General features: G+C 42.2%; 1 protein-coding gene across 1 annotated transcript in view; it reads left to right on the top strand.

The window, feature by feature from the left end:
• Positions 1–14,515, top strand: part of AKAP13 (A-kinase anchoring protein 13) — a 73,184-nt gene that overhangs the window by 46,470 nt on the left and 12,199 nt on the right. Inside the window, exons 10-20 of the mRNA XM_014944571.1 lie at positions 1,562–1,733; positions 4,863–4,930; positions 5,805–5,871; positions 7,061–7,196; positions 8,109–8,221; positions 8,964–9,110; positions 9,712–9,962; positions 10,561–10,686; positions 10,791–10,908; positions 11,448–11,696; positions 13,952–14,028. Coding sequence (XP_014800057.1) covers positions 1,562–1,733; positions 4,863–4,930; positions 5,805–5,871; positions 7,061–7,196; positions 8,109–8,221; positions 8,964–9,110; positions 9,712–9,962; positions 10,561–10,686; positions 10,791–10,908; positions 11,448–11,696; positions 13,952–14,028 — 1,524 coding nt within the window. The remainder of the gene's footprint in view (positions 1–1,561; positions 1,734–4,862; positions 4,931–5,804; positions 5,872–7,060; positions 7,197–8,108; positions 8,222–8,963; positions 9,111–9,711; positions 9,963–10,560; positions 10,687–10,790; positions 10,909–11,447; positions 11,697–13,951; positions 14,029–14,515) is intronic.

Raw genomic sequence — 14,515 nt, 5'->3', positions numbered from 1 at the left:
GTGGATTCAAGACCACTGGACACAGTTACAGGTGGCCAGGTCAGCAGATGGGGCTGTGGAGGTTTACGTGGGGTGGTGATCTGAGCTGATGGCTTAAATAAGGCTGAGACTCTTCCTGGCATGTTTTCTGCTTCAGACAGAATTATTCCATACTGTAATGCTCCTGCGTTTGCTTATTTGTGGGACAAAATAGTGTTTGGGGCCAGTAAATAGAGTTTCTGTTTAAGAGGCAGCTTTGCAGGGAGAGACTCCGACACTGGCATTTTGCCTGTGGTGTGTTAGAAGAGGGGAGACCTCAGGCTGAGTTACTAATTATTTGAGTGTGTCATCAAAGGCTGGAAAGTTTCCCTCCCGGTGACTGCAGAGCTCAATACCTCTTTTAACCGCTTCATGGTGGTTGCTCACATGGGCTGCTCTGCAGCTCTCTGATATTTAGGCAGGGACAATATTTAGCAAAGGGCACATGGCATATAAGTAACAAAATGCAAAGATAAGCTTACAGAAGCCTTCACCGATTTCTGCTTAGGCTTCTCTTTCAGATGCCATGAAATTTCCAGTAACAGTTAAAATAAAGATCTGGAGCTGAATTGTATGGTAAACTTTTGTAGGGTGGTACACAGAAAGACAAGGAGTCACTGTAATACAAATGTGGAGTCTTTCTATAGAGTTTCCTTGAAAAATTGTTTGGGAGAATTCCAAATCCACAAAAGGTTACAGGGAAAATTGTTAAAAATTTTTAGTATTTAGCATTTTCTATCTCAGGTAGCGATAGAAAGGTAAACAAAAACTCTTCTAGACATTGGAGAAGCTGGCTGTGCTTGGCATCTTTCCAAAGCTGAGTAGGCCAGGGCTTGAACTGTTGTTTCCGGAAGACAAGATAATCTTTTATGGAGTTGCTGTTGTTCCTCAGCCTTTTTGGTGTTGCTGTATCTGGAGAGTTTGTAAAAGATCCATTTCCCCAGCAAGCTTCACATAGTTACTTGGGGTTGCATGAAACTGTTGAAAAAGTTGCTAGTTGCTAGAAGGAAAGGAGAGGTGGAAATATTCTGACAGTGATGCTGTGCAGGCATTGAGGAAGAGCTTGAACTTGTGTTCTCCATTAAAAATGCAGTTGCAAAGCACAACTCTTACAGGTTGGCCTTAAAAATTAACTGTGTTGAAAATTTGATACACATTACTCGTGGTGTTTGTATTTAACACAATTCATTGAAAGTGCTGATTGATGAATGATTGATGAGAGCCCAGAAGAAGAAGTAAGTCATTAAACCAAGGCATATAAAACAAAGGGGAAAGAAAATATCTGCCTTCAGAACAGATTCCATTCCGTCTCCGCTGGTGAGATACCTGTGCAGAAGGCTCTGCGAGCTGGTAGGATGTTAATCCACATCCATGGGGGCTGTAAGCTGACATTTTTAACCCAGAGCTGTGCAGATACATGGCTGTTGTTAAGGTGTGCACCAATCGATATCGTCATAGTGCCAAAGGCAAACACTGAAGAATCTGTAACTAGAGAATAGACCTCTGCAAAGTAACAAGGCATTTGCTCATTTTCTCTCGGCAGGAAAAAGAGAAAGATAAAGAGAAGGCTAAAGAGAAGGAAAAAGATTCCAAGGAGAAGGAAAAAGATAAGAAGCTGTTAAACGGACATCTCTTCACTGCAACCTCCGTTGTAGCCCAAGCAACTTGTTACCACTGTATGAAACCTTTCAATAAGGATTCGTACTACTGTGCAAGTAAGTCAGGGGTTTCCCCCCACCTTTTGTTTTTCTTTAAATCTGACATGGGAAATACGAACCTTACGGTTTATTTTCCTCTTGTTTAAGGATGTGGGGCGGGAGGGAGACTTTGGAGGCAGTGATTCATGGAGCAGCGTGCTGCCTTATGGAAGCTGGACTGAAATGAGTTGTGGCTGCAAGGAGGCGTCCCGCAACCTCCTTTCTGGCCTGTGCTCAGATGTTGCAGCATCCCGTGGCTTTTCTGCCCCTGCTTGCTGGGATGTATCAGGCAACTGGAGGACTTCGGTTATTTCAACAGCGTGTTATGGCTTGGGGCTGAGGTGCTTTGTTTAGATGGATGAAGGACAGGGAAAGCTGGCTTGGATCATGGCTTGTATTTCCAAACGTCCCACCCATTTGTAGGATATTGCTTTAGTTCCCAAACACTGCTCCTTGGGCCCTCAGTGAGAACAGCGTCATACAAAAAGAAAATACTAAACCTCTTCTCCTTTAATCCATGGAATTGCATCACAGGTCAAATGGCAACTACCTGCGTGCATGTGAAGTACGTGCACTACAGTGCAGGCAGTGCAGGAACCACAGCAGAGGGTTTCTGCAAGACTGTGGATTTTGTTCTTCTTTCTTATCAGGTGGTTTCTCATGCCTGTAGCACGATAAGGTCAGCAGCATTTGTGTGGTCGAGACCAGAGTGGTGGCTGTTTTTACACAGTGGCCCAAAGCTATAGACTATGCAGACAAAAATGTCTTTCTCCCACTGCAGCTCAGGGCTCTCTGTTCCTCGCTGCCAGTAATGGTTTTTACTCTGCTAGCCTAGAGATGAGATGAAGCATTTTTGGGAATTGCTCCCAGGCTGGGGCAGGAGGCTCTGTCTCTGGCTGTCCCTTCTCAGCAGTGGGAAGAATCCTCTCCGTTGAGCAGGGAAGGAGCAGCCAACTGAATCCCAAACAACAGGTTTGAGTTTCCTGGAAGAGAAGAGATTTCAGCAACGTTGTTTGCATGAGACATGCTCTGTGTCAGCCTGATGGGAAATGGAAAACATTAACAATTATAAGCTCTCAAATGCATCCTCTGCCTTTCCCCACTTCACTTTCCTAACAGCTTCTGAAGCTACTTAGTAAATCAGATCTATCCCAATTTAACTCTCTATTTCCTAATGAGTTAAAATAATCCAACAATGCCATATGTTTTAGTGTGGATGTTCTTTCCTTATTTTTCAAGTTACAACTGAAAATTGTTACATGCTTTTTGCATTGGCCAGAAAATGAACGCTACAAGGAAAGTCTGGTCAGGGCCCAGGTTTCAAGCTCACATCTGAGAGTGGCTCTTTCTCCCATCACATCTGAAAATCAGCCATCAAGTACCTTAGAAATGACAGACAACTAGCAGCAGAGGCTCTGTTCTTCCTCTGCTGCTGTAAACTACTTTTTTCCTACGGAAGTGGCAGTGCTTCTGTCTTGCCTGTAGATGACTTTTTTCTTAATGCCTTTTAGGCACTGGATCATGTTAAATCAATGTCTGAAATTTTCAATAATGCCTCCAAGCTTTCTGAATCAGACAGTCAATGCTGAAAGATTTGCCATGCTCTAAAACAAACGGGCAAGCAAAAAAATCTAATTTTTAATAGCTCTCTGCCTGGTCTTTTTTTTTTTTTTTTATTGACCAATGATGCAGAAAAGAAGCTTTTTGGGGTTTAAATTATTAATATTAGTGATACAGAGGAGTTGGAGGAACTTCCTGCCTGCTGAAGAGTTGAACTGGAGGAATAAAGTCTCTGAAACCAGATTTTCAATGTAAAAAATCAAAATGCTCTACTGCTAAATGGCACATACTAAAGAGCTGCCTTCAGGCTTTGAGCGTGAATTTAATAGCTCTGAATTGTCTTGCTGTCTCTTTTCATGCACCAGAACCAGGTTAAGTCCCTCTTCCTTGTTTGACCTGAAAAAAATAGTACTGCTTGTGGGTTTTTGCAAGAACATGCAGGTTTCTTTCTTCTTTCTGTCTTACACAGGAAATTGTGGGACATAACAGACAAGCAACGCCCTATGGCCTTACCCTTACTTCTCTCAATATATCAGAAGAATTGCTGGCTTTTATTAAGTAGGCCCAAATGTAAGAAATTTTAGGAGTGTGACCATATTTTGTCATTCTGGTCATGGAATTTTTTCCCTTCTTATTTCTCCTAGAAATAATTCAGAACTGTAAGCTTACAGTGTAGCATACACTTAAAATATAATTCATGATCTGTGTTAATATGTTTTCATGAATGAGTGGAAAGAACAGGTTTTTCTCTAAGCTCCTGAATCTCATCTGAGAGCATCCTTTCATCTGTCAGAAGAGGTAATATTCCAAACACAATTATTAATTATTACGAGAACAAACAGGTTTAATCATTTTTGAAAGCTTAGATTCCCGGAAATCTGCTGGCAGAGATCATGGGCAGACACAGGGTATTCCAGAAAAGATAAGCAGCTTTTTCCCTGGCATGCATGCAGCGAAGCATTGAAGAAGTGTTAAAGCATGATGCTCTTGACATTGAATGGTGTGGTTTCGGACCAAAACAGTCTAGCTCTCAGCAGGAAGTCCCAATGTCATCACGGATGCAGTCACCTGACTTTTGCTGATAACCCTGTTGTGCAGAGCTTGGCTATGATATGTCTCAGTTTATGTAAATTAATTTTCCTGTCCTTTTCCTGTCTTCTGGATCCCATAATCCTTGTCTTGATAAGAACGCTATTTGTGTTTTCAGAAAATACTGGCCTTACAATTGGTTTCTGTTTCTGTCTCCTTTCTCTGCTTTCCACCTATCTTTTCTTTCAGAGGAATAACTCCATCTTTTTTTATTTTTTTAATTCATTAGGACTCTGGCAACTCAACCTTGCATTGATTTTTAAACAGAATCTCCTGTTAAATTCTATGAGGAAATCTTGTTAACAAACACAGGGCTAATTATCCAGGAAAGCAGCCTGTCTCTCAGTGTCTGTAGTAAACCACAATGATGCCTGAAAGTTGTAATTCTTAGTTGTGCAAGATAATAATCCAGATTATAAACGGCACAAACTGACCTGTATTCTGGGGCTTTTTGTTTAATTAGTTGTGTGTTGTGTTTTTTTTTTTCACTTTTGACAGACTGCAATGCAATTGTTCACAAAGGCTGTAAGGAGAGTTTTGCTTCTTGTGCAAAGGTCAAAATGAAGGTAAGACATTTCATATACTCTACTGAATAAACAAGAAAGTTTAAACAGTTTAGCATGCAGATATATAACATCTTCTACCATACGTCCCAAATCTTCTAGCTTGTTGGAAAGAACTCCATCCCCTGCGCTATAGTGAATAATTTCTCTGAAATTATTCAGGCTCTCCTGAAATCCCCCAGAACCACACTTTAATACAGTAGTTGTCTCTGTGAATGCTCCAGGTCAGCACCACAGGGTGTTTGTTGGCAGCAAATTCCCTGCATTGTTCCCTGCAGTACACAGGGGCCTCATGGTGAGATGGTCTCTCCTATGCTTCGATTAAAAAAAACAAACAAAAAAAACCCACTAACAAAAAACTGCCAAAAATCTACTTCACTGGCAAAATTCAGGGGTGTCCAATACCCATAAGTGCCATATCTCTTAATTTTCAAATGCTGTGTCTCGTAATACAGCATCATCTGTAGATAATGCGTAATGAAAACTATTAAATATGTATGTTGTTTATATGAGGAACGCACAGACTTTGTGCTTGTCCCAAATGTGCAGAACCTCTTCTGCATAATGATTCTCCAAGCTAGTTAACATTTATACAATTATGATGTTCAGTTCTCTTCAGTATTGTCAGCACTTTCTCTTCTCGTTTTACTATTTGCTGCACGTTTCTCCATCTGTTATTTTGCCTGTTCCATTGGTGGCAGCTGGAGGGGAGGCTGCGTGTGTGTGCACATATATATATTTAAAATACATATACAGTCAAAAACTGATCTGTTCTGAGACGATTCAGAAAAAACATAGCTTTTTTACTTTAGTTATGTGGCACAGCCTGATGGAATAAAGGATGATGAAATTACAGTGAATTTAATTTTTCTTTCAGCCACAGAGAGGGATGCTGCAGGCACATGATACCTCTTCATTACCCACCGTAACCATGAGAAGCAAAAGTAAGAAATCTTCCTTTCCCTCTGCTTTGGTCCATATCTGCTGTTTTTAACTGTTCTGAGAACTACCATCCGATATTATGAAAGAGAAGCATTTATCAAAGCAGGGATGAGGGTGTCTTCTGTGCATGATAAGCAGTGATTTCGGAAGTTGCACAGAGTTCATCCATTTCTTCAGTGTCCACGTAACTTTAAGCAAACGGAAAGTCATTTCAGACTTAGAGTAGCTACTTGCCTGCTGTAGCTTGCTGAAGCCCTACAGCTGATGAGTCCACAAAATCTGGAAGACGCAGCCTATGTCCACGTGTGTCTGACATTGAAAAGAACCCCAACTATGAGTATGATATTAACAGAAACTGTTAAGATTACAAATGAAGAGGATGCTTGTTCAAAATCCTTTTTTTTTTTTTTTTTTTTTTCCAATTAAATAGTCTTATTCTTTGACATAGTAAAACCAGGAAGTTTCATTTTGAATGGAAGCAATACTGACAAACTTTTTCTGGCTGCGCTGAGATATACACTGCACTGCAGAGCTACCCACTGTGACCCAGGGCAAAAAACTGGAGTGAAATTGCCCACGTTTTGGTTTTGTAGTGCCATGATTTGATAAACTTATTTAGTGATAGCTTGGAGATAGCTATATGGAACCACACTGTATGATAAAGATATACTCACTGTGGTATTTATCGTGAAATTCAGAGAGAGTGTTCCAGAAAGCAGGAAACTTTCTGAAGAGTGCAAAATCTGGAATTAGCATGAAAAGATTATTTAAAGGTATGTGATAGTATAATGAGATAAGGATTAGCATTTCTCTGTGGTACGTACTGATAGAGAAACCTATCTCAAAAAGTTTGAATAGAAGCAGGAAGATGTATACAATTATAGGCCCAGGGAAATTAAAAAGCAACATAGTAGATTGCTACACATTTATCAAATGAAATGAAATTCAGTTTCCTGAGTGTATGTTTCAGGACTTGCAGATCCCACCTAGATCTTTTACACCTAGTGCAATGCAGGCAGTTCTGCACCAGGATCCATGTTCTCTCGGCTGTTTTTAATGGCTGAGATGGCCTGGTGACAACTCTAGAAAGAAAAGGAAGTGAATTTTAGGGCCTGGTTTCTTTAGGTCATCATCATCCCAGTTAAGGGCGCAATTGCATGAGCTGACTTTTCTCTGACACTGCCCTTCCAGGCTCACAACCGAAGGAGCGCCCTCGCTCTGCAATTCTTGCTCCTGATGAAAACACCGTGACCTCAATATTCAATAACAGGAGATCACAACGGCCTACAGCACTTTCGAAAAGCGTCTCCATACAGAACATTGCAGGGTAAGGTTGCTCCCCGCGCGCCTGAGTATGCGTGTCCTACCCGGTGCTGCGAGCATAAAGAAATTCAAATCTCATTAAACATGAATTTGCGTCCTATGATTTGTGTTAAAAGTACAAAAGAGGATCACAAAGCCAGAAATGCCCATATTATATATGATACCATCAGCTGTCTTGTGCACAATCAGATTGTTTGGGTTAGTTTAATCATGGCATGAGTTCAGAGGCATCTGAGTTGGCCTGGGTGTATTCAGGGCCACTTCACAGAGATGCTTTGGGCTCCAGGAGGAAATTCCCTTGCCTTGGGCTGGTAGCTCAGGTGTAGTAGTAACTTTTGTGTCCATAATGAGAGGAGGGAGGCAGAGAGCTGCAGTCTTCATTGTGTTTTAGGACTGCACTGTACATAATTAATGTACAGAAAATCACAGAAGAAAATCTAATTTATGGTTCTTACACTGCCTGCATATTGAGCAGTTCTACACACAGGGCAGTAGCATGGACTGGCATGTTCTGGCCAGTTTGCGTGTCCTGGCTGTTCACGGGGAAATTTATTTCAGTCCATTTTTCTGATCTTTCTCAGTGCTAGTGATAAAGACTCTTGGGCAGCCTTTTGTGTTCGTACTGCTTGTGGCAAGGACAATGAGGGTTGGAAGTGACTGTAAAATGGAAAATACTGAAAAGAAGTTATCTAAACCATAAAACCTCAGGTGTGACTCTTTATAGAAGAAGCACTGTCACTCACAACTGTAGATCTTACAGCTTGTTGAGCCCCTATGGGTAGTTCTGTACATAACCGTGCAACGCTTGCTTGGCTTTTCATTTCATATTGAAAATGCATTTCTTCTGTGTACTTGAAAGTACATTTGGCTGGGTTTTTATGTCATAAATGATATTCTGTGTTCTGTTTTTCTGCAGAGTTGGGAACGATGACAACTTAATACACACTTGGAAGTTCCTGTCGCAGTCAACAGACTCCTTACATAAAATCAGCCGGGTGAATGAATCCATGGAGTCACTGGTTGACGAAGGTAAGAGATCCCCATTTACTTGAATCTTACAATATTAGTATGATAAACTAAAGCAAAGCCCCACATAGTAATTTCCTTAGCTTGCTGAATTGTGGGGAAACATTTAGAAGGTTTCAGTGACAGTTGAGTTACTTGGAGTTTAGCTCAGGGACAAACATTTCCTCTTTTGTCCTGCACCTCTGGCCCATTCATACAGCCACAGATTTTGCACTCTGTCACCTTTTTCATGCCGATGTCTTGCGCTTTGTGTTTTTCCCAGACTGGGGAAGGAAGAAACATACTGTTTAGTTTTGTGGGTTTGAAAGTGAAGTCAGTTAAATTAATTTCTTCAGTTTAAATATTTTTTTAATATATGGTGCTTTTTTAGGATATAGGTCTTAAGTTCCCTCGATTCAATGAAGTTAAATGAAGGAAGACAAACTGGGTGTTGGTTTTTTTTATTTATCTGCAATGTTGTTGCATTTCAGATAAAGAATCCATTGGCTTTTATCTGAGCTAGAATTTGGTCTGTGTGAAAATGGTGAACTAGTTTTGTGCAACTAGCAAGTAACCTTTAAAAGTGCTTTTCATAACCTGGTTCTTACATGGTATAATTCCATATGATCGTTCTTGTGTCTGTAAAGGAGAATGCGTGTGATGTCTGTGGTATGACAGAGAAAGTTGAAACCTAAACGAATAGACAGGAATCTCCAATGAGACAATTTACCCACATCTTAATGGCACTTAACGTTGTTTTGTGAAGGTGCGGATATGAACGAAGGACAGCTGATGGGAGACCTGGAATTAGATTCCAAGCAGCTAGAGGCAGAGTCCTGGAGCCAAGCAGTGGACAGCAAATTCCTACAGGAGCAAAACAAAGATGTTGTCAAACGGCAAAATGTCATTTATGGTGAGATACCTGCATCTTAATTTTTCACTCATTGTTGATAGCTTCTTGATGCATTCACGTGCATGAATTTGGGAAGCTTTAGGTCAGCGACTGGGAACATTGACTTAATTTTCTCAGAAGCCAAAGTTTCATTCTTGAAGTTCTTAAAAACATAATGCATTCTATGGAAGCTTTCTTTCTGCATTTCACGTATGCAGAAGCCGTCAAAAAAACCTCCAGAAATTGCCTCTGCTCATTTGTCTGCCAATTACATTTAAACTCCGTTACAGCAGCTAGCTAGGAAGTCTTCTTCTGCCAGATGTAAGAGCCATCCTGTATGGCAAAAGCATACACCACGGTGAAGCTGGCAGAGAGATGTTAGGAAGGAGCAGGTAACAGCGTTGAAGGTTCAGACCTCAGCAGCAATGTCCAAAACTCTTTATTGTGGGACTCCTCTGCCATTTCTCCCACACATTGAATTATTGATTGAGGTTTCAATACCTGATGTGAAATTTTCTGAAGGCACTTAAAGAAGCCCAGTTATAGAAGAGCCTTCCTTGTACTGTACACCCATGTACTCTACAGTGACCTTGTTTTTTGACCTTGTTCTCATCCTATGCAGAGCTAATGCAGACGGAAATGCATCATGTCCGCACCCTGAAGATCATGAATGATGTATACAGTGCGGGCATGTTAAAGGAACTGCAGTATGATCAACAAGTTGTGGACAAGATCTTTCCCTGCCTGGAAAACTTGCTGCACATCCACAGTCAGTTCTTCCAGCGGATTCTGGAAAGGAAGAAGGAGTCTTTGGCAGACAAAAGTGAAAAGAACTTTGTTATCAAGAGGATAGGTGACATCCTAGTGAATCAAGTAAGGGCTGGAAACTGTTGACACTTGTGAAAGCACAGCTGAAAACCAGGCACTCTCCTTCCCTCCTGTTTATGCCTGTTAGATAATCACAGCTGATGCCACCTTTACTCTTCACACACGTAAAAATCTCTGCCTCTGCTTTTTGAAGCACTTTTTGCTATTTCAGAGAAAGGTCTAATGATGAAAATTAATTTAGTTTATTTTGTGGGGGAGAGAAGCATTCCCTGGCAGGCACAGAACGATTTAACCATAGCCTGGAGCATAGGCAGTAGCCTACAGTAAAATATGTTCAATGTGTTTCTTGGCTGAGTTACTGACCTGCTATTTAACTTCGGGTGGGCCGTTTTACTTTCTTTTGTCTGCACTTTCTCCCATCTTCTTTTTGTCTGCCTTGACTTCTTCGTTGTTGGCTTTTAAGCCCCAAGTGGTAGAGTCCCCGATTTTGGATTGTGTGGATACAGTGAAGTCTCAAACTCAGCTCTTCACTTTCTAGAGATCTAATTGCCTGGGTTTGGATGCTTTGGATGGATTTGGTTTCATCCAGTTGATGAATGTCTGTGTCTTGCACAATTCGATCTCTGTGTCTCATGTCTTGCAGTTCTCCGGTGAGAACGCTGAACGAATGAAGAAAACATACGGCAAATTCTGTGGACATCACAACGAGGCAGTAAATAACTTCAAAGATCTGTACTCAAAGGACAAGCGGTTTCAGGCATTTGTCGAGGTAGGGCCTGGTAGAACAGACAAATTCAGTGGAAAAAGTCTATCCTTTCTAGACTCTGATGAGCGTTTTGCTACAGAACTGAAATTTTCATCTTTGTTCCTTAGAAAAAAATGAGCAGCTCCCTGGTGAGGCGTCTTGGGATTTCTGAATGTATCTTGTTGGTAACGCAGAGAATCACAAAGTACCCGATCCTCTTACAGATGATACTGCAGTACACCAAAGGTAAGGACCAGTTCCTCTATTCTAAGCATGTATTTGTTCCTCCAGTGTAAATTTCTTGGATCCTTTTCAGCTGAAGCAGATTTTCTTAGAATAGACTGACTAATCCAGTCATCGTTGTCTCACGCTGCTGTAACAAGATAACTCAGTTTCATATCTCCATTTCGGATTAGTTGTTCAGGTGCCTTGATTTAGTTGTTATAAGTCTGTCTGTAGCTAATTATGGAGCAAAATGCTTAGACTCCAAAGTCTCCAAGCTTGCTTTTTTTGGTAATGGCTAAAATGCACGGTTAATTTTTGCATTTCATCTATACTCTCTCATGTACAAAGTATATTGGGAATAGTCCCCAGCCTCAACTATATATGTGAAAGGTTTTGTGAAACTCTCCTTAAGGGAGATAAATGCAGCTTGTCTGATAGAAGTATTAAAAAGTTATAATGTGGGAATTTGGGAGGGAGAAGAGGAAGGAAGGAAGTAAAATCAGGAAGTTAGACTCCACAAGGATGAAGTGAAATCAAAGTGTTTATCTTTTTGTTCAAAGAAAATGAAGCGGAACATGAAGACTTGACTCAGTCATTAAACCTCGTTAAAGATGTGATTGCTGCAGTCAATAGCAAAGTCTGCAATTATGAAAAGAAAATGCGTCTTAGTGAGATTTACAACCGGACAGATAGCAAGTCCATCATGAGAATGAAGAGTGGCCAGATGTTTGCAAGAGAGGACTTAAGGCATCGGAAGCTCATCCGGGATGGGCCTGTTTCACTAAGAAGTGCAGCTGGCCGGTTAAAAGGTAAGACTATCCTGCCTTCTGCTGGGGGACGATACAGCTCTTCCTCTCTGGATGTAGGATTAGTGCTCAGATTGGTGTCACCAGCCTTTTTTTTTTTTCTGCTTTGAGAGATTTTGACAGCAGCTATTCCTGTACCGTACACTCACTTCCCATCGCAGAATTTCCAATTCCTTGTGTTGTTTCTGAGGTGACAGGTAGCTGCTCTTCCTCTTGGTGACTGCTGAAGGCTTGGGTTGCAGTGATATCTCCTGTGCATCAGCCAAGGAGCGGGGTTGCTGGGAGACCCTTTGGGCCAAGAGAGCACGATGGGGCTGCAGTTGCCCAGTGTCAGATCTCGGTGCCACAGTGCACACATGCAGCGGTTCCAGGAAGCATTCCCTGGAACCTGCTTCCGAAACCCAACCTCAGCTTCCCAGTGGCCCTGCCCACCAGCAGCACTGCCTTTCCTTTACTCTAAGGTCTGCAGTGGGGCTGCCCAGGCTCAGCATTACCATCCCAGTACTCTCCAGAGAGGTGTCCCAGTCATTTGTTTGTGTCCCAGGCTCTTGAACCTCTTAAGCTGCTGACACAAATTGTTCAGGAGAGGCTCTGGTGTTCCTGCAGCTGCCCCTTCTTTTGTCAGTGCTTTCTTGAATTGCTTTTTGTTTGTTATCAGGTGGAAATAGTTTTTTCCAAAGCTCTGTGCTCTGCTGAGCCCTTAAGGTTCTCTACTGAATTAAACACTAGTTCTCCCAAGACAGCCTTCAGCTGTGCCCACGGCGGTGGTGAGAGCAGACAGGGCTGTGTCTCGGACTTGGCAGGAAGGCTGGGCTTTCTTTGCTTCTCTCACTCCAGCATCAGCTGATTAAACCACAGTTCTTGGGCATGAATGGGGACTGGTAGTCTGGTGCCGTGCTGTGCAGGGAGGCAGCGATAACACAGAATTCCATATCGGGTATGATTTATTTTGAGGTTTGGAAACAGGAAGTTTACAGATGGTTTCCAGGCACCCGAGCTTACTATTGACTTTAGATGGTGGATGAAGCAAGTTATGCTGCTGTTGTGAAATCTGGTGATAAGCACAGGCTGCATTTGCATTGCTAAGTCATAGAAATGCATAAACATACCTCTGTCTGTACGGCAGGCTCCCAGAGAAAGCAGGTCCTGCAGACAAGCAGCAGAGCCCGGGGACAGAGTAGCTAGTTTGTACATTCAGGCTATTTTGCAGGATTTAAAATGGAGTACAGAAGAGTATAAGAACTTTTCTTACAGGGTTTTAGCATTTCCTCTCTTGCAAAGCGCACAGATCATAGAGGAGAAGGGAGTCAAAAGCTGACTTCTACAAAGCTCTCAGGGCTTTGAGTTCATACTGCAGCTTTGATTAAAGTTTGGTGGTTCTTTTATCTGGAACGGATCCTGTCTTCCCAAAACAGAGTGGAAGGAATTACCCACGGGATGATTTAACTTCTTGGTTTGCTTCCTCTCTGTCACAAGATTTCCCAAGTACATTACACAAAAACTCTTTGTGCTGAAGGCTCTGGGTGGGGCATTATGCTTGGTAGTTGCTGTGCAACTTTATGATATGTCGTTAGGAGACTTGGAAAGCTGTACGTGTACTCTGGGAAAAGGCTGTGTGCTGATTTAAAATCCTCTGTTGGCTTGACGTTGGGCTTCCTTCTCCCGTGAAAGAAAGCCAGGTCCCACATCTCAGGCAGGCTCTGTCGGCTCCCCTTGGAGTCGGCAAGGGCTGTGTTTGTGAGCAGAATTAGTGGCTCCTGAAGTCAGTATTTCCTGGGAAAGAAACTGCAGCTGACAAATGTTGTTATTGCACAGTAATTTACACTCCGCAAACCACTCATCAAGAGAACCATAAAAACCAAAACTTCCTGTGCAGATATTTTGCTCGCGGGCTGAAATATTGATTGTTTGAGAAAACAGTGCTTCTATTCACTAAGCCTCTCGAACTTTCACTGTTATGCCCGTGTCCTGACTGTTAGAAAGCGAATAGCTGGAGAGGAGCACCCCTGCCCTGACAGACGAGAGAGAATCCTGCAGGTTTCCCAGGTGCTGCTGTAGTCTCTGTAATGCCAAGAGCTAACCTGACCCAGCATCTCCAGGAGCTGCTCCTGCTCCTCCTGCTAACCAGGAGAGTGACCCCCTCTTCCAGGATTCGCACAACCAGCCCAACCTCTCCCCATCACTGGTGTTATTAAAATAAATCTGTTTTGGGGTGAGTTGTGTGGTTATACTGCATTGATCTGTTTTTTCTTTTGCAGAAGTCCAGGCTGTGCTCCTTTCTGACATGCTCGTTTTCCTTCAGGAGAAGGACCAGAAATATGTCTTTGCCTCACTGGTAAGGCTTCAACCTTTTCTCTTCCTTCCTTTTTTTTTTGTGTGAGGGGTGCTTGATGTGTGTTGTGCAGCGAAGCCAGCCGTTGCCTGCTAAACAACTTAATTTTCTTGCTTATAACATTTTTGTTTGCTGAGCAGGCTCCATTCTTTCTGGTAGGAAAACATGTCTTCAGGCCCCACCTCCCCTTTCTGCAGTGCCTTGGCACAGCTGATAATTGGCCAAAAAACCTGCCTGTCGCTTGATACACTTACTCCTTTTCAGTTTGTGCAAATTGAAGCCGTGATTGGGGTGGGAGGGAGCAATGGGATAATACGAACATTGTAAAAATGAATCTTAGCAGAAGGAAATGTCCTAATACATTTTGAGCTACTATGAGGCGCGGGGAGGGGGTGAAATGCCACTGCAGTAAATTCAACGGAACAGCTTGAAAATAAATGTCAGAGGAATATATTCGTAATGCACAAGACCAAAAACATTAGCTTTTGAA

The sequence above is a fragment of the Calidris pugnax genome, unplaced genomic scaffold (assembly GCF_001431845.1).
Source record: "Calidris pugnax isolate Ruff unplaced genomic scaffold, ASM143184v1 scaffold70, whole genome shotgun sequence".
Taxonomy (NCBI): domain Eukaryota; kingdom Metazoa; phylum Chordata; class Aves; order Charadriiformes; family Scolopacidae; genus Calidris; species Calidris pugnax.
The sequence above is the reverse complement of the archived record's forward strand: the minus strand, read 5'-3'. Positions and strand labels throughout refer to the sequence as shown.